General features: G+C 43.7%; 1 protein-coding gene across 1 annotated transcript in view; it reads left to right on the top strand.

The window, feature by feature from the left end:
• The window catches only part of specc1 (sperm antigen with calponin homology and coiled-coil domains 1), a 43694-nt gene that overhangs the window by 8269 nt on the left and 15074 nt on the right, over positions 1-20351 (top strand). The window contains exons 2-8 of the mRNA XM_058086644.2: positions 1846-2024; positions 2113-2248; positions 11592-12892; positions 14005-14193; positions 14325-14532; positions 14744-14817; positions 15748-15923. Of these exons, the coding sequence (XP_057942627.2) occupies positions 1869-2024; positions 2113-2248; positions 11592-12892; positions 14005-14193; positions 14325-14532; positions 14744-14817; positions 15748-15923 (2240 nt within the window). The 5' untranslated portion in view covers positions 1846-1868. The remainder of the gene's footprint in view (positions 1-1845; positions 2025-2112; positions 2249-11591; positions 12893-14004; positions 14194-14324; positions 14533-14743; positions 14818-15747; positions 15924-20351) is intronic.

The following is a 20351-nucleotide window of genomic DNA, read 5'->3' as shown; positions in this document are numbered from 1 at the left end:
TTAAAGCTGAAAAGGGATAATGAGGTTTATTTGGGGTGAACCACCGGATTGCCAACCGTTCCAACATTCCGACATGAAAATCTGAGCGACGAATAGCTTAGTCATTTTTCATAACACGTTGCAGACATCTGCTTGCAGTTATTCTGCCAGGATTTTCCATGTTTGTCTGGTACAGAGCGTACATGTCTGCAGAAAAACTGTCCTTGAGCCACTGAGCGCTGTAGTACTAGTGGCCTGATCCGTGTTGGACTATACCAAACCCGGGAAGGGGGTAGTCACAGGATGCTGCCTGCAGAAAACCTGGAGTCATATGATGCGCTTACAAGGCTCTCATGACAGTAAACGGTGTACTAATCACATCAGCCAAGTACTAGCACAAGCACACAAATGTGGTAAATATACCCTGTTGGTGAAAGGTTGCCGATTCCATTTCTCTTTACCCTCAACCGTTGTGCAATTTACACTGAATGAAATATGAGGCTTAAAATAGAGAAGAGAAATAGGTTATTTATGGTGGCGGTCCGCTGTCACGGTAACTAGTTCTTATTCCTCGGAAGGCTTAGCCCCAATTCAAGGTCAGTATTTATCAGCTGCTAGTAGTATCCTTGATCAATGACTCAGCCATTCCTCAGGGACGCCCACGGCTATCATCCACACTCACACTCCACTTCCTTCCATTTCCCACAGCTGCTCTTCCCAGCTCGGTGTTTCCTCGGAGACCCCCTACCGTCCGCCCAGGCCTTTTCTGACATTGTTGCAACCTTAAGTGACTAATTCATGGGAGTCCCCTCCCTGAATCCTGTGATGATTGTTGCAATAAAGTTGCAATACGCAACAGGGCCGCACCTAACGACTGTTCGCTTGTTCCTTCCATTACTCATACATTAGTACGGTTAGACCTTCATCAGGGTTGCTGACGCTTTTTCAGCCTGGAAGCTACAAAGATCTACCTCCTACTATATTTATAAAGCAGAGTATTTCTGTAGTACATGTTTTCAGCCTGCAAGTTACATGTTGACATGATCCATCTCTTACTATAAAACATAAACTACTATCTTCCTAAGTACTAATGATTAGTATTTCACATTCAAAGTAGTGGATGTCATTCAATAATTCACAATTCAATTCAATATGGCAATAAATTTGATTCCAATTAATTTCTCAGTAGTATGCCAGTCAAAATAGCAACATAATGTTCATAAGATGGACACTTCATGGATTATGTCCACTTGGCATTTTGCTATCCAGCATTGCCGACATACAAGAGATGGGAATGACCACGCCAAAGACGATACGGCTGAAGTCAAGGCAGCGTATAAAAGGTTCCAATCATGGCCACATGTTCAATAAAACATAAAATACCAGTTTAACAGGCAGAAGTGTAGAAAACGGCCATTTCTACTGTGGAGTTCAGGACGTGAAGCGAAGCCGTCAAACAATTCCCTGATTTTCTACAGTGAACAGGTGGCTTTGGTTACAGCTGTAGATATAGACATCTTAATGCCGAGTTAGTTCATCCTTAATCAGGATACTCAAGATGAAAGTTATCGCTTATATGTAGCTTAAATAATTGTTGGGATGTTGGGAGTGTCTCTGAATGCACCATGCCGAGGTCAAGTCACTATGAGGAGGGCCGGAGACGTGCTTATGAGGTGGAGATACATCTTTGGTGTTGGAGAAATGCTATATTGCACTGCTGTTGGTGGGTTCAGGTCGCAAAGTTATGAAAGAGCATCGGGGGGGGCTTCACGTGGTGCCCATACGTTAATTACATAAAACATAATGCATGCCAACTGAAATGCTGGAAAAATATGAATGAGATTTATGTTGTTTTTTTTTTTACAGGTGTCTTCAACTGTATCCCAGCTATGATGAAAACGGGCGCCACCAAGTTGGGGCTGCCCAAGGCGGGGCTCCAGGAGCGGGCAAAGCAGGCCTCTTCGCTCACTTGCTCCTCCTCCTCCACAAACATGAGGATGTCCAGATCATCCAACACGCTGGCCTCAGATCAGCGTCTCAGCAGGGTGAGACCCCCGAACATGACTTAAAATGTCATTACCCCCCCCCCCCCCAACATGACTTTCCTGGTTCTAACAGCAGTTATGTTTCTAGCTAAAACGAGCCAACAGTGATGATGCTCTGACCAAGCCTACACTGGGAGCCGCTGCCTCCGGCTCTCGCATGAAGAAGACTGTGACCACTGGAGCCATCTCAGATCTTGCTGAGGCCCGCCCCCGTAGTCTGTCTGGTAGGGGACCGCATCTCAGATCTCATCTGATAAGTTCTGAATTGTTTCTGTATGATGGAAGAAAAATTCATGGAATGTTTTTGTCAGGCTAAATGTAAATAGTGGCAGTAACCCCAAAAGGCCACTAGAGGGCGACAACACTTCAGTAATACAGTAATAAAGTAATACTTTATCTTTTGGGGTTAGAATGTGCCAGAATGGTTTGGTTCTCACGGGATTTATGATTTATTTATTTTCTGATGAGACTAAGAGACTTATTTCACATTATTTCTGCTCTTGAGTTCCAGCATTAGAGTTCCAAAACGGTGTAAACAATGAATAACAGGAGTGTAAATATGACTATTGACTCCATAAACAGGTTTTCTAAGATTTAACTATGAAAATATTCTATTTATTAAAATAAAACTACACTTTTTGGGTTAGGGTTAGGGTTAGTCATAATACACCTAATACACCTTAAAAAATATAGTGATATATGCTAAGGTCCATATCTCCCACCCTACATATACATATTTAATTATACTTGTATCACTTGTATCCACAGTTGCTACATTAAAGTTCCCCACAGCATTCCCCCTAAATCCACTTTCCATTTTATACATATGATGCTAATGTGTGGTCGAAAATGATACTTTTTCCATTTTTACTTTTATTTCTCCACAGCATAAATTTCTGAGAGCGAGCAAATGTGTTTGTGCTGAGATGGGCTCACCCCGTCAGTGTTTGTATGCCGAGCAGCACTTCTCCCTCCAAGGGCTGTTGTGCGGAAGTCGAGATAATTGGGTTGAGACTTGAAACGATTCTGAGAAGCCACGGCCGAGCCAGGCTCTCACAAGATTGGCTGTAATTAACAAAAGCTTGTTTTGGGCTGCCGAGCAGGAAGGGATGTGCACGCATGGTGAATTCTTCCCTTCTTAGATGCTCGCGTTGGCCTACTTTTGGCAACCACTTTCTCCTAACCAATCATCATCAAGGGAAGGAGTCTTGATAAATAATTCCTAGTGCCTCTTTAAATGTGTAACATAAGGGAATATTGCAGCTGCTCATCTGTTTGATGTGCTTGTTTCTTATTAACATGGCTTTTTGTTACTGTGGAAGAAAAATAACATGGCAGGTTCATTTCAGATTGTTTTGCTGTTGCATTCAGAGCTCATATTTCGGTTGTTGCATCATCACTCGGACCCCGGGCTTTGTTTCGCGTTTTACTTCCTGTATGCAAGGTATGAACATCTGCCCTCGTGGGTGTGAGCGGCACCATACGGCAAGCCGGACCGCATCAGGACCAGAATTGATTTTCTGGCTTTGCATCGCTACAAACCCAAAAAAAACTCCCACGGCCAATTACGTTGTCGTTTGGCTGGTGTTAGATCAGGTCATCTTTTGTTCTGGATGACCTCTTCATCAGGCCTGCTGCGTTGATGCACATCAGTGCACATCAACACGTCCACCAGCCTGAGAAGTCAGCCAAGTGGTCAGTCATCGAGTGGAAAATGGAAGCTGACGTGAAAGCTGCGATGCATCCATCCGTGCAGGCAGTGGCAATCGTCATTTAACCTGCTTCACTCAACACTAACGAGGGACCGGCTTGACGGGCTACTGTGGTATTTACACAGGGGGGGTGTCTGAATCTGAATACGGATACAGGATCATTTCTAAAATTGTCTATCTTGAGTGGCGAGGTGTTGAGACGCAGTTCCTGGATTTGGTTGCATAGAGTATAAAACAGGAAGTCAAATAGCCATATTGCTGCATACTGCACTATTATGATTTGTTGGAATCTTCATAGTAGATTCTACTAGGACATTCTCACCTAATATGAATTTGTGTCATATACATAAACAATATTTGCATATGGGATCCACGCATCATCTCCATCTTCTCCAACAAAAAAGTCTCCAGTGAGTAAAAATTAGCTTTTAAATTGACCAAATTCACTATTACTTAAAACTGTGTGAAATTAGTAATCGGTGCGTTCACTGACCGTCACTTCTGCCCCGGTCACAGTCCATTTAAACACTGGCATCGCTTTGCCGCAGAGGGGGTTCGCTCAACAAAAGGGGGGGCACCGTGTGCTTCTAAGGACACCCGCTGGCTCACGGGCGCGATGCACTCGCCAGTCAACATTGTTATCCGTGTTAATGGCTTCTGACGTGGCACTGAAGCACTTCTGCTGCTGTCAGACGACGGGTTCAAGCCCAGCCTCGTCCTGATGACTTATTTAAAATACCTCATCCATAATTCAGCTGAGCTTTCATAGGACGAGGAGTCCCCGTGGGGGCGTGCGAGGGATGGAGACGTATAAGGACATAGACTGCCCCGCTCTATAAATACAAGCCTGGTGAGGGTACAAATGGCCGACACTTTAATACATCCTGGTCGGTTGCTTTCGCTGGTGGCATCACGCCATCACGCCATGTTATAAACTTTATTAGCCATTATTTCTCTATCTGGTATATTTTCCATCATGTATTTCCCGCACCAGATAACTGACCAGGAGTGTATTTGGGTTTTATGAAACACATATGAGGTACCAGACCCCCCCCCCCCCCCCAGACCCCATCCGTCTGTGTTCCGAGGCTGTAAGAGGGAAATGTATGGGGCCTGGGACCTCGCATATGTCAGATGAATTAGTCACGTTGGCCTCAGTCCACTGGGACGCCTCCGTTGGACTCAAGCAGGGACAAGACGTGCTTGCACATGAAGATGACTTTTTGGTAGTATTACATGTAGTAATAGTATTTTGCCGTACTTGGGTCGTTTTAAGCGTTCCTGGAACTTCCTTCCTGGGCGCATTGATTTCAGACAGCAACATAAAACGTTTCCAAACTCTGAAACAGAAACACAGCATCAGCGGCCGCAAGTAGCTTCCCGCCGTGTAGCTAGTAGCTCGCCGTTGTGGTGTGGTTTGGTGAGGTGTCACACCTCCAGTAAAGAAGAATAATAACAAGCATGTTTCTGCAGCTGGGTTCATATGCAGGTCACATTATTTATTTGCTTCCCATTACGTGCATTCTTAGCTGCCTCTTTTAGCTGTTTGTATATCTTTAGACTGCAGAGGAAAGAAAGAGTGTTGGAGTCTCACACAAAGATTGTGGATGTTGATGGCAAAATTCCCCCAAAAGTGCCCCCCACCCCCGTGACCATCCAGTCCATACAAATGCATGGAAGATGGGCACTGACACATCTTGAAAGAGGCCTGTTGTGCCCACAGAGATGGAGGTCCTGTGGTGAGGAGAACATTCTTAGCGGGATTAGGGACATGTTTGTTTACCAAGGTGGATGTGCAGATGCAAGTGGAGGGAAAAGATAGATAGATAGATAGATAGATAGATAGATAGATAGATAGATAGATAGATAGATTTTACTTTATTCATCTCCAAGACAAATTGACAGATCCATCAGCTTACAGATTTGGGAAAACATGGGGGCATGCAGGGTTTAAGAAAATAAGGGAATGGTAGTATAATAAAATAAAATAAGGTCCAAATAGCAAATACAGTAAAGAGCAATATAATAGCAAAACAAGCAAAATATAATGCAAAAACCTCCATCTCGTGCTTAAAATAAAATAAGGTCCAAATAGCAAATACATTAAAGAGCAAAAATATCTAAAATATAATAGCAAAACAAGCAAAATAATGCAAAAACCTCCATTTCGTGCTGTTGTGCAAAGAGATGTTATACAGCATATACATGTACATATAAACAAAAGCAAAATAAAAGAGTTTATGTTACATTCTCAAGACCTGTTTATGTTTATTTTTGGTGTTTAAACACATTTAAGTGTTTAAATGTCCATCCATATTCAACCATCAAACTAATGGATTCATTAGTTAAGATACTCTATTTTTGAAAAACCACGGTGGTGTGAAACCGCCATGCTTTCATAAAACAAAAAATTCTTTCCAAAAAGAGAGGCTTATGTAAGAAAATAACCGGTTATACAAGCTCGCTGGAGCTCCGGCTCTAGCTCTTCAGTCAGCCTCCAAGATGTGAGGGTTGCCATCATTGTTCCGCCCGTACTGGCGGAGGAGTCATGCTCATATGCGATGCAGCCCGGGAAGCCACGCCTCCAGATTCCCAGCCGTAATGATGTGCATATGATGCTGCCTGCTCACCCGCCCGTCGTTATGCCGTACCGTCACCCTTGCGGAGGACATGCACACTCTGGCAGCCACCCACCGACCGACGGGACACGCGCTCTGCGTCAGCAACACACACAGACAGAGGTAGAGATAGAGGTAGAGGTAGAGGTAGAGGTCGAGTCCCGGGAAGGACTGCATAAAAGAAGACCTGTAGTGGGAAAGAAGAATAGGAAGACTTGGATATTCCTTCTCTTTCTCCCTCGCTGTGACTGAGTGGCGGTCATTGTGGATGAACAAATGCAGCCCCGCTGACACCCCCCCCAAACACACATCACTCCCCCGCAGCCAGGGATTGTTGGATTAGTCTTCTGTGGGAGTCACGGATCGGACCAAAATGGGGAACCAAGCGGGGCGACAGGAGGAAACCGAGCCAGGTCTGCTTGTACGTTTGTGTGTTGATGTCGTTTGCTTAGGTTGGAGACGGCTGACGAACATGTCATGTGTCGGCACGTGTCTGTCGGGCAAGTTCTGACTCGACCCGTGGAAATGCCCTGGAGTTAAGGAAACCAATCAATGTTTGGAAGGTCTTTTCTTGTGACCCCAATTATGTGACCCCAATTATCACCCCGTTTCTACATCTCTATGCAGTACAGGTTTTTGGGTAGCAGTACGAGGGACATTTGTCTGGAGATAAGCAGAAGATGGTCATCAGTCTCGGTCTTGCATCCTCCAGTCACGAGACGAGGCGGGGTTTTAAAATTTTTTAAGAAACGTACAATGAGGAAATATTTCATAAAATATGCAATCTATTAATATAATTTCTACTATAGTACACTCTTGTGCACTCTGTGTGTATGCTGCCAGCCCCGCCTCCACTCACCGTGACTATATGACTGACACAATGGCTCACTCCGTTCATGCCGTTGTTCTATGAAACCCTGTTCCTGCCTGTTTGGAGGCATTTATGGTGTGATGAGTTCTTCTACGTGTTATTATCCCAGGCGTAGCGACCACTACACATTTTTTGTGAAAACTCAACTACATCTTACTGCTCATCACAAGGATTTTTTAAAACAAAATTCTGTCGCCCTTCAGTGTCCGGACTCATGTCGACTGTGCTAAAATGATCTACGCCAAATTCGATGTGCTCTGTCCTGAACCGAGTACACAGCTCCTCCAATTTAGTCAGAATGTGCCTTGTTGTTCCTCTCGTGCAAAGAACAGCAAACGCCTACAAACTCCACTAGAAGTAAAGATAGTGGCGCGCACACACACACACACACACACACACACACAGATCACAGTGATGGGTGCTGTAACATTTGTTTTTGCAGATAGAACAAAAAGATGATGCACAACAACACAACAAATACGCCTCGTGCCATATTGTACGCTAACCAAAACAAAGTTTTAACGTTAAGTGAAAATACAGCATAGAATGTCTCGCATAGAGAGCCTTTCCCATCCTGTATGATGGATAGCGATTGTATAAGCTGAGGGCTGCACTGATAAGTCATCATCACGACCACGCTGCAGTGACCTCACTAGCCTAGCAGACTGTGGTCAGCACGCTGTCAGCTGTTGATGGATTGACACTAAATTATAGTCCATTAACAGTGCATCTATTTTCAGGACTGCTATTTTCGCAAAAAAAAAAAGAAAAGTTGCAACATTTTTTTCTAGTGAGGTAAATGAGATTGTTCTGACTTGACTATCTCATGGGGGAAAATACTGTGAGACGCAACAGGAAGTAACAGGACTACATTAGCACATTATAAATGTCTATGGCAGCCATGAGGTCCATAATAGAAATAAAATAATATCAACAGCCACAGTTATAATACTGTATTCAGACAGTTCAACTTATTAGTAATCCTGAAAATATTATGCTAACCATAATAATGATGACATTGACGCTAACTGTCTTTGAAGTAGACATAAAAATAAACAAAACACTCATGAAGGTCTTGCCTTTATGACTTGTTACACAATCCATTTTCTTACCACAGAGAACCACATCCCAAAATTGCAGAAGAACATATTGTGGGGTGGGGTGCTGGGGGGGGGGGATGGGGGCTTGGACACTGAGGAAGTTGCATCACAAGACACTTTAAAAATGTTTGTGTGAAGCTGCTTTGCTGTGGTTGGTATTTGTCATCATTCTTCCAGCCTAATTAGTGAAAGCAACCTTTCACCCGGCATAACGTCTCAATAATCGTGTTATTGTCCAATTAACATGACTCATCCAACGGATGAATACTCCTCTGGTAGTGAAAGACTTCATAGACGTTGGTAAATATATTTGTCATGCTTTGCCCATTTGGCCGTTGTAATTAGTCTAATTCTGACTAATGTGTCATCAGTCAGTGTGGCGGTCCTTTCCTGTCTCTGGGTCCTGGTGTTGACCCACTTCATGGTCTTGTCAGCTGGCCACTGTACTTCCTTAAACCGAAGCGGGAGAGACGATGGAGATGCGGTCTTCCACTTGGACTTTCTATGAACTACCAACTGGTACCCAAGTCCATCCAGCCATGACTTTTTTTTTTTGTGACTTTTCACTCGTGGGCCTTGACTTCTGGGGATTACCTTGACTGTGAACATCTTGGCCAGCCTGTCACCTCTCGGCTGATTGGCTGGCTGGCTGGCTGGCAGGAAGTGAACACGATGCATTACTGTCATATGTTTGCTGAAGAATGGATCCCTTTTGATTATGATAGGCCGTTTTATTTTTGCTAATATGATTATCTATGTCATGGGTGACCAAAGTACGGCCCCGGGGTCGTTAGCAGCTGGGGCTCCACATGAGAGAACACTTGGTGTCTTCCACAGCTGGTCATATAGTCCCATGATTTCAATGATGTGCTGCCGTTTGACCAATGAGCTTCACTCGGTCAAATGTTTGTTCTGTTGTTCGATGCCGTATTAAATAAAAGCTGGTGATATATATTTCCTAGCATGTTTTGCAGGGTGGGAATGTATATGACATGATTGTTTTGGGTTTGGCACGCCTGTGTAGTGCCAAGCAAAGGAAAGCGAGTGGGCGACGCTCGCTACGGGTTGTATGCTATATTAGTAGCAGCCACGTGTGACGGTCGTTGAAAGGGATTTATCGCCATATGGCGATTATTCACTTCTTTACAGAAATCAGCCGATACTGATCGATGGCCGATCTGTCGTTTTTATTTTGTGAGCGATTGGGTAAAATGTCTCTTTTGATAGTAAAGGTTGCCGACCCCTGCCTTACACGGACCAAGCAACAGATGCTATGACTTTTTAAAACCCAGTAATTCAAAACTGACCTCAGGTCAGTGAATAAGTTAACCCAGCCAGTTTAAACCTCAGTGCAGTTCTGCAAGACTCGGTCTTGTTTGTATTCATTCACATCTGGAGGGGATATCTCCTCTTTTAACTGCCCGTTTCACTGCTTCTGTCGTATTGAATGCGTCTATGAAGACCATAAATGGATGCATTCAGTTCTGTCTTCCGTAGCTTGAATGATTGTTGTGTAGCGGCAACAGACTCCATCACGCATCTGTTTCCACATTTGAAACGAGGCACGTGCCATTTCTAAAAGCACACTACATATTCAAACCACTCATCCACGGTATGATATGCAACTTGTCCTCATTCTGTCCGTCACGGAGACTTTTGATCACAGATTTATTGTGCTGAAACATCAACGCTGTTTATTTCCGCTATAACCCGTTCAGCTGCTAAATGGTTTTCTTAGGATTCAGTGACTTTTTTGTGACTTACTACTCATGCATGTTGTTGTTCTGACACGTTCAAACAGTTCTATTTTTATGTCGCCATAGCCGTAATGTCTTTTCGAGCCTCCCAAAAGAAGTGTCTTCTCTCTCTCGCTGTCAAACCCAGCAGTACGCAGAGGGAATGTTAAACACTTTGGAACACCAGAAAGTGTGCCAGCGTTGGCATCGTCTGCTACAGCTGGCGTAGTCAACACTTTCAAAATGTAACAAGGTAAATATTCCCTCCCTGAACTAGGTCACATGGTCGGTCCTAATGCCGGGAATGAGCTACGGCACGTACAGCTACATAAGAACAAAGCCCATTCTTAAAAAAAGGTACAAACGTCATATACAGTATCCAGCATCTCCCTGTTCATGCCGGGCATCATAATTGAGTGTCTGGAAACGGTCTGTTCCAGTGATCTACATTAACGCCCATTGAAAGGCCGCGGTTGGCTGTGCTGGAATGATGAATAAACACAAAGAGGAACAGCGAGACGCTGCCAGGCGGACACGCTCTTGTCAAAACAGCAAACGGCGTCTGAATGGGGCATCGTACGCTGCTACACAAACTTCCAAATAACTCAATCCGTGCCATATACACGATGTCAACAAGTAAATAATGTTATGCTTTCTTTGTAGCACTTTGAGATTTCTGCAATGTAAAGTTCAATATAAATAAAATGTATTATTATTATTATTATTCTACCCTCGGCTATCTCTGTGTGGAGTTTGCATGTTCTCCCCGTGCATGCGTGGGTTTTTCTCCGGGTACTCCGGTTTCCTCCCACATTCCAAAAAAAAAACATGCTAGGTTAATTAGCGACTCCAAATTGTCCATAGGTATGAATGTGAGTGTGAATGGTTGTTTGTCTATATGTGCCCTGTGATTGGCTGGCCACCAGTCCAGGGTGTACCCCGCCTCTCGCCCCCGAAGACAGCTGGGATAGGCTCCAGCACCCCCCCGCGACCCTCATGAGGAAAAAGCGGTAGAAAATGAATGAATGAACGAATTATTATTATATTATTATTATTATTATTATTAGTTAATTAATTGTAATTAATTTTAATTAATTTTAATTAATTTTAATTAATTTTAATTAATTTTAATTAATTTTAATTAATTTTAATTAATTTTAATTAATTTTAATAATTAATTGATATTAATTAATTACTTAAAAACAGTAAACAGAGTAAACGATGCATTAAAATACAATATCAAGCGGTGCTTGAAGCATCCAGGAGTCCTACAAACGTCCTTGGTTCTCTCATGCTGGTTTCTTGGGATTATTTAGCTTTTCCAGTCCATGGAAGCCCCCAGAAAAGGAGGTGGGGTCAACATGCTAACCACCGTGCGACCAGATGATGACGTTATTTCTAATTCATTGCTTCTTTTATCGGTTATTATCGTAACGTCAAAGAATTTGAGCGAACTAGGAAGCCGCCAATGAGGTGCCCACAAGTCTTCTCCATCAGATTCACGTGCATCTCTATTTCGGCGTGTCGCAGGTTGTCAAGCAGCCAAGAAGTCCGGTATCCCGACCCCTCGAGAAGTCCCTTCTTGCATGTCAAGGGACCGCATCTGCCCGAGGGACCAGTTGAGGAACTCTACCTCCAGGAGGATGGTTTCCAGTGCCAGCACTTCCAGCCTATCTACCTTGGCCAAACAAACACGTAGTTTAGCAAAGTGTCGTGGAGATGCCGAGGGCCAGGAGAAGGGCCTCCTGGACTGCCAGGTTAAAGAACTGCTAGCTGAAGCCAAGGCTAAAGACCTGGAGATCGGCAATCTCCGCATGGAGTTGCAGCGCTGCAGAAGTAAAGCCTCCACTTCTCCATTACCTTCGCCTGCCTCCGTATCACCTCAGGAACAGTCGGCAGATCAAGCTGAAGAGGTTGCAGAAGCTCTGGTACTCGTTGGAGAGCTGAGAGAAAAGAACGCAAAGTTTCAAAGAGAGCTGGCCAACCTCAGGGAGGAGAACCAAGTCCTCAAGGGAAGGCTCCTGAGTTTTGAGACCTCGTCTAGTCCTCCTAAACGTCTGCAGAACGGCCTGCCTTCAGAATCCAGCTCTTCTGGTCCACTACTGGATCTGGCGTCTCCCGGCCTTATTAAAGTATCGGTCTCCTCCAACTCTGCGAAAGACTCGCCTTCACCTGATCTGTCAGAGTTTGAGAAGATCCCACGTTCGGAATCCATAAGCAGCAGCCTCAGCGGGGATGTGTCCGTGCAAAGTCTAACAGAAAAGATCCACAAGATGGAGGAAAGCCACCACAGCACCGCCGAGGAGCTGCAGGCCACCCTCCACGAGCTGACCGACCAGCAGCAGGTGGTCCAGGAGCTGACTGCCGAGAACGAACGTCTGGCTGACGAGAAGCGCGTCCTGCAAACTTCACTCCAGCAGCAAAGAGAACATTTGGAGTTGCTGGCCCAGAAGAACGAGGCGCTGGCGAGCCGACTTCAAGAGCAGGCCCAGAGGGAGGATGAGTTCAGGAGCGAAGGGCCGCGACTTGTCGAACTGGAGCAAAGGTACGCCGAACTGGTCGAGAGCTCGCGCTTCGAACGAGAGAAGCTGGTGAACATTCAGCAGCAGCTGACGAGCGGACTGCGGGCTCTTGAGGAGGAGAACCAGGAGGCGCAGGGCCAGGTGCGCTGCTTCCGAGAAGAGATGGACAGGCTGCGCTCCCAGCTGAACCGGGAGCTGGAGGCCAGAGGTGAGGCGGCGCAGTCGGCAGAGGAGCACAGGGCCACGGCAGATTGTCTCCGGCTGGACAACAGCAGGCTGAAGGCCCAGTTGGACATCGAGAGGCAAAAGGTGGGTGTCCATGAGCTTGGGAACGCTGGGAATGTTGGACAGGATGCTTTATCAGCTCCAGTACCCGCTCTCGTGAGTTTTATGTCGTGGCTGACAAAGGAAATGAAAAATATTCACATTTGAAAGGTTGAAATCAGAGGATTTTGGCAATGGTAATGGTTTAATTTCATTTGAACATGCATCAGATTACAATTGAATGCATCCCATAATCAGTTCACAGTTCCACATGTCCAAAAGGAGTAGGAAGAAGCAAAGCTTATTAAATCCTACCCCTCCATCTGTTACACTTGTTCACTTCCTGCCTCTCTAATATATTTAATTTAATTTAATTTAATTTAATTTAATTTAATTTAATTTAATTTAATTTAATTTAATTTTTTAATTTTATTTTTAAAATTTTTTTTTTATTTTTATAAAAATGCCATAATGGGTACCGTAGTAAGTGTCAATATAGTGATATATATAGCAGATAATTTGTTCGTATTGTTTCTTGAATTGGCTCATCGTTGTGCATTGTTTGAGGTCCTTACTCAATCCATCCCATAGTTTGATTCCACATACTGAAATGCTATGGCTAGCATAACGTAGTCCTAGCATAGAAGTGTTTCAAATGTACTTCTTCCCTGAAATCATATTTCTCCTCTCTTGTAGAGAAGTATTGGATGACATTTTTAGCTAATTGGTTATTTTTATTTATTTTATTTATTTTATTTATTTTATATTTCTTTTCTTTTTTTAAATTATTTTTTATTTATTATTTTAGCTGTTTGAAGATGAACTACATCAGCAAGTTTGAGTATTTGTGATTTTATAAATAAGGAGTTAGTATGTCCTCTGTAGGCGGCATTATGAATTATCCTTACTGACCTTTTTTGCAGTACATTTAGCCCATATTTCCACACAATAAGTAAGATATGGTAGAACCAGAGAGCAATAAAGAGTGTGATTTTGACATTTTATAAACTGCCCGATTCATCAAATACTAAAACTCCGGTTTGCATGCTTCCATTTTTATACTAATTGTATGAAATCAGCTGCGTCGTTCTCATCTGATTAATATCAAGATGATGAAAGATTTGCGTCATGTTTAGCATTTAACTGCATATTTCCAGACAGGTCAAAACCTGGCGGTGGGCGAAGTCAAGCCCCTGCAGAGCGGCCGTGATTGCGCGGAGCTGCAGAACCTGCTGAAGACGGCCCAAGGCGAGCGAGACAGGCTGGAGCAGGAAGTGACGGAGCTGAAGCAGGAACTGCTGCAAGCCCGAGCTGAGACCGAGCACGCCCAAGCCAGCGTGTCCAAGGTAGGGTTGGGGGCGTTTTGTTATTTTATATGCCCTGATTGTCTACTTTTCTGACCTTTAACTGGAGTTGGAATGTTGTATTGTATTCCGATACTGATGTCCCGATCCTAACCTCGGGAATGCCCACACAGGTGGAGGCCAAAGGCCAGCAGGTCCAGGAGAGAGCCGAGTTAAGGGAGCAGGAGCTCAGCAGTCGAGTGAGTGCTTTGGAGGAGGCGGGCTTCCAGGCGGACAAACAAGTGAAGGAGATGAAGGAGACCATCTTCGAACTGGAGGACCAGGTCGAGCAGCAGCGGGCCGTCAACCTTCACACCAATCAAACGGTCCTGGACTTGGAGAGTATGTTGATTTATGTTTATTATTATTTTATGTATCACGTCTTGGCTGTATACTGTATACTGTCTTGTGTAAACTGCATAGTCTTTGTTAATGATCTTATTCCATTCCATACTCTTTGTAATAGATTGTACTTTGTTTAGTTGACTCTACTACAGTCAGTATTTAGTCCACTGTAGGTTGGAGTCAAAGGACTTTTCCAATGTCGTTGCAGATCTTGTCAAGAAGCTAACGGTGCAGAAAGCAGACGCAGACCGAAAACTGAAAGTTTTGAGTCGACAGATGGAGGTAAGCGAGGCGTAAGGAGTAAGGAGGGGATACCCAACCCTTTGTGACTTGGTCTGTTCTTTTTATTGGATGTATACTTTATTAAGTATGACACAGTATTCAAAGTATTCAAGGGGACCTATAGTACTTGTATAGTGTTGTATTCTCCTGTTAAATGATACCCAATTTCACATAATCATTTGGAAGTGAGCCCTGGAAGAAGTTTGGGATTGCTCAAAACACTCCGTTTCAAAAGGTGTGGTCAAGCTGTTCCTTTGTGATGTCACAGAGGGGCGGACTGTGTGGACGTGTGACCAATCACAGCGGAGTGGGCATGCCCACAGGCGGGCCGTGGGTGGAATAAATGAAAACGACATTTTGGCAGGAAGCACAAATCAAAGGATAATCCAGATGGATTAGGTGCAGATTCTGGAAGATCTAAATAGTGTTCTGGACGGGTTATTGTGTGTAGCTGCTCTATAGGAGATAACTCAATACAAAGAGTGGAAAAATTAGCATAATGGATACCGTTTAATACATTAATTAATTCATTCATTCATTTTCTACTGCTTATCACAGGGCACATATAGACAAACAACCATTCACACTCACTCACATTCATACCTATGGACAATTTGGAGTGGCCAATTAACCTAGCATGTTTTTGGAATTTTGGAAAACCGGAGTACCCGGGGAAAACGAACTCATGCACGGGGACAACATGCAAACTCCACACATAGATGGCCGAGGGTGGAATTGAACTCGGGTCTCCTAGCTGTGAGGCCTACATGCTAACCACTCAACCACCGTGCAGCTCCCCTTTAATACATAAATGTTCAAAACATGACTATGTGTACTGTGTACTTTTACTTCTTCCATGATCCATGCCTCGTAACAGGAAAGGAATATAACCGGCCTTAAAACCAACACATTTCTCTCCATCCAAACCAGGAGGAAAAAGATGAGTGGCGTCGGTTCCAGGCCGATCTCCAGACGGCGGTGGTGGTCGCCAACGACATCAAGGTGGAGGCTCAACAGGAGCTGCGTACGCTCAGGAGGCAGCTGCAGGAGGAGCAGGCTCGCAGTGCCAAGATTTCCGCCGACTTGGAGGCGCTACAAGATGTCAGGTATGATGGCTGCGCTTCCTGCGCCGAGCCCCCTCCTCCAAGTCCCGTAAGCCAGGGGGTCCAACCTTCTTCCACCGAGCGCCACATACGCACTTTGATATTCATGTGTACATTTTTTATCTGGTAAACAAATCTTTGTTGTTATTATTAGTTATTAATGTCAACTTTTCAATATCAACCTTTTTATATTTTACCATTCCCTCCGTTTTGACAGTCTTTGCAGGTTTTTTTTTTGTTGAATTTTATTTGTACAGTGTGCTGTAGTGCGCAAATGTTGCAACTGGCCCCCAGGTCACCCCTTGAACACCCCTGCTTTGGGCTGCCATTCTTTTGTCTTAAGGCCAGACCATTGACCTTTTCCCAGATGAATAGTCGTCTCCATTAATGTCCTTAATCATCTATTTATGACGTAAGAAATATTTCTATTGCTGCTATTTTAGCTTCTCTTTTCATTGTTTTAGTGCAGACATGATTTAGTTCCTTAGCTCACGCTGTGTGTTACTACTTTTAGCTGCTTCCCCTTTAAGGCTCTGTCCCACTGCCTGCTTAACCAGTCGATTTCCCACATTTCTTCTGTCGGATCCAAGGAAGGGCCGTACGCTGATGGCACAGTCAGGAGATTGGGAAGGTCTGGCTTCCTATTCAAAAATTCAGTATCAGTGTTAATGTTAATGATGGTTGGTCCATGGCCCTAAAGAATGTCATATGCCTCCATAGGAGACTGATGGAAGTATCTAGGAAGCAATATGGGACAGAGCCTTTCCACTCGCCACCATCTGGCCACAAAAGTGTATTACAAGCAAGTTGAAAAAAAAATGGAAAAAACGACATACTAACTTATGTTTTTTTTGTCAAAAATCACCGCCCTCAAATTCTGGCATTTTCTGCCGTTTTTGGGTGCTTCTCAGGCCCCTGTGTGTGTGAGGTTTCTCGTGTTTTTTTTTTTTTTTTACCAGAAAAGTGCATAGCAGCAAGTTGAAAAAAATTTGTTTTTTTGTCAAAAATCACCAAATTCAAACACTGGCATTTTCTGCCGTTTTTGGGTGCTTCTCAGGTCCCTGATGCGTGTTTGTGAGTTTTCCTGTGTTTTTTTGACCAGAAAAGTGCATAGCAGCAAGTTGAAAAAACTTACATTTTTTTGTCAAAAATCACTGCCCTCAAATTCTGGCATTTTCTGCCGCTTTTGGGTGCCTCTGGGGCCCCTGTTGAGTGTGTGTGTGAGGTTTCCAGTGTTTTTTTGACTAGAAAAGTGCATTAGCAGCAAGTTGGAAAAAAAAATAAACGACATACTAACCCCTTATGATTTTTGTCAAAAATCACCACCCTCAATTTTCTGCTGTTTTTGGGTGCTTCTGGGGCCCCTGTTGAGCATGTGTGAGGTCTCCCTTGTTTTTTTAACTAGAAAAGTGCATTAGAAGCAAGTTGAAAAAAAAATAAACAACATACTATCCCCTTATGATTTTTGTCAAAAATCACCACCCTCAAACACCGGCATTTTCTGCCGTTTTGGGGTGCTTCTGGGGCCCCTGTTGAGTGCGCCTGAGGTCTCCCTTGGTTTTTTGACCAGAAAAGTGCATTAGAAGCAAGTTGAAAAAAACAAACAAAAAAAAAAAACATACTAACCCCTTATGTTTTTTGTCAAAAATCACCGTCCTCAAACATTGACATTTTCTGCCGTTTTTGGGTGCTTCTGGGGCCCCTCCTCATCATACTGTCCGAAGGGTCAGGTCTCGTGTTTTGCCGTGCTTACGGAGACTCGGATAAACACACTCACTGATGTGGGCAAAAGCTCTTCCTGTCATCCTAAAATGAATCTCCCAAGTGTCAGGGTGGCGGATCCCGGCCGTGTCCCAGCACCGACGCTCCTTGGAACCGACGTAGCAACAACCTGCCTCCGCCCGAATTCTCACCCTCTTCTTCTTCATGTGCTTCCCAAGAAAATATTCACTCACGCTTCACTAAATCCTTGAAATTGCCACAAACGCAACCTTTACTTCCGTGACCACATGACCATGTGGGCGGCGGCGTCCTTCCCAGACGCTCACATTTTTGATGGTGTGGACGACCACATAAAAAATTGGATTTAAGGATAACCAATAGATGGTCCGACTTTAGCCAAGACTTTAGCCCCACCTCCAGCACCTCAGCACCTCCCTGTGACACCTCCCAAAGACGAAGCCCAGGTGAGTTCCCTGCTAGCCCGCTAGCCTGCTAGCCTGTCTCTCCTGGCCTCTCCTGGCCTCTGTGCTGCTGCTCTCCTCTCACCTCCCGTCTTTGACCCGGTGTTGCCATTTCAGCCTGAGTTCACATCCATGTCCTCGCTAGGCAGGAGGCCCCTGCAGGACTAGCCCATCATCTGCTTTGCTTGGCCTGGTTTGACACAAGCCGGAGGTGCTGCCACCTGCTGGTCTTTGTAGGGACGCCCTGGCCCTCTGCAGGCGTGCACGGCATGACTGGACTCCAAGGTCATGACATCTGCCTCAGATGAAGATGCATAACATCTTCATCGGTGCATGGGTCCACTTCTGGTTGCGTCTTCTTTAAAAATGGACACCATTTTCGACTCGTGCATGGGGTGGACTTCTGGTTGCGTCTTCTTTAAAAATAGACATTAGATCTCTAAGGTCTAAATATTTAGTGCAAAATTATCCCAATGGCTGAGAATGTTTACATTTGCTTATATAGTTCTTCTTTCCTTTTTTAGAATGGGCCCCTCTGCATCCTTTGATACCAAGACAGCGGTGGAAGGTCACTAGTCATGTCCGCCGTGGAGACGTGGATCTCGTTCTAAGCCACTCTCTTTTCCTGCATAAACATCACACTCTGTTTTCTACGCCTGTATAACCTATTGATTGTATCGTCTGGTTATTATTATTCCTTGTGTTTGTGATGTGATCAAATATACTTCATATGTTCCTCTACCGTGCAAAGTCATTTGTGCCTTTTTAAAGCTAAATTAAGGCATCTGTTACAAAACAATGAAGCATTGTGGGGTGGGGGGGTGGAACGTGTTTTTAAAAAGTAATATTTCAAATTGCTGCCCAAATTTCGGTCCCTAACCTACTGGCCTACCAGTTGGAGGAACCTGCACCTTTTAATGTTGCCCATCGACTATGATGGTGATGGTCACGATGTGATGGTGATGGTCTGGTTTGCTTTACTTTGAACATACGTACAGGTTCCAATGGAATAGATCACATCATTCAAATGGTCTCACATGGGGGGGGGGGGGATTCAAAAAAAAAGAGCAGTTTTCTTTTGAAATACTTCTTATCACACGCTTTGTATTTCTATTTGTATTTCCAAGGAAGGAGAATTGCTCATATGACATTCATTGTATAGATTGTATTTGTGCAGTATTATATTCCGCCAATAGATGTCACTGTAACACCATTACGTGAACCGGTCATATCTTTGGGGACACTTCTGCTCTGTGTATACAGCATATGCTCTTCTTTTATAATATATGCATTTTCATTATTTCCCTTGTATTGTATTTAAAGTTACCGTGCTGATGGTCCATACCAACACAAGACCATACCATTGTGCTGCAACCTACTTACCTGTGTATGATGCTCACTCACAGCTGGTCATGTGACTTATTTGACCTTTCTTCAATGAGCCAAGTGTTGAATACTTCCAAGGGCACATACTTGCAGGATCTCAGGTAGTACTTGGAGTCCTTTTGTGTGTTTTTCCCAAACAAGCCATGCTGTGCTACTTGGTGCTCAAAGTGTCAACATCTGGATTTTACCAAAAGAAAGTAAAAAAAAAGGTAAAAGCAGTAGTGCTGACTTTGTCTGTATGTACAGTAAATAAGAGTATAATAAATAAGGAAAACCACAACAGACTGTAAGAATGCTAAATTGGTTTTGTCAAATCAATGAAATGACACCAGGAAGTACTTGAGGGGGGGTTGTGTCTCTGTCAGCCTGCGTTTTGGAAGGTGAGTTGAAGCCCTTCGCCATCCCCTGTTTATCATGGGAGGCACTTTAAGACTGGGGGGGTCCAAAGTCTGGCCCCTGGCTATTTGCTCTTTTTTATTGGCCCGCAGTATATATATTTTTTAAAGGCAAAAATCATTTTAGGAGAATGAAGTGAAAACGGTAAAAGAAAAAACTTGCAATCTAACAAGGGAAAATGTCAATTTATTAGAATACTGTAATATGACGCAAGATGATCATTTTAGTAGCATAAAGTTGAATTTAAAAATATTATTATGAAAAAAAACAAAGTTGTAATTTTGTAAAATTAAAATTTTGTTACGACAAACTATGGAAATGAAGTCATAAATATGAAATAATTTATAAGTAGTTGGAAAAACAGCAGAAATGGAAAAGATTTTTGTAATTTCAGGAGAATATAGTTGTATTCTAACAAGAAAAATAATTAGTTTTACCAGAATAAACTTGTATTTTATTTTATATT

This window comes from Doryrhamphus excisus, linkage group LG21, assembly GCF_037039965.1.
Source record: "Doryrhamphus excisus strain RoL-2023G ecotype Guam linkage group LG21, RoL_Dexc_Guam_v1.1, whole genome shotgun sequence".
Taxonomy (NCBI): domain Eukaryota; kingdom Metazoa; phylum Chordata; class Actinopteri; order Syngnathiformes; family Syngnathidae; genus Doryrhamphus; species Doryrhamphus excisus.
This window is presented reverse-complemented; position numbering and strand designations above follow the sequence as displayed.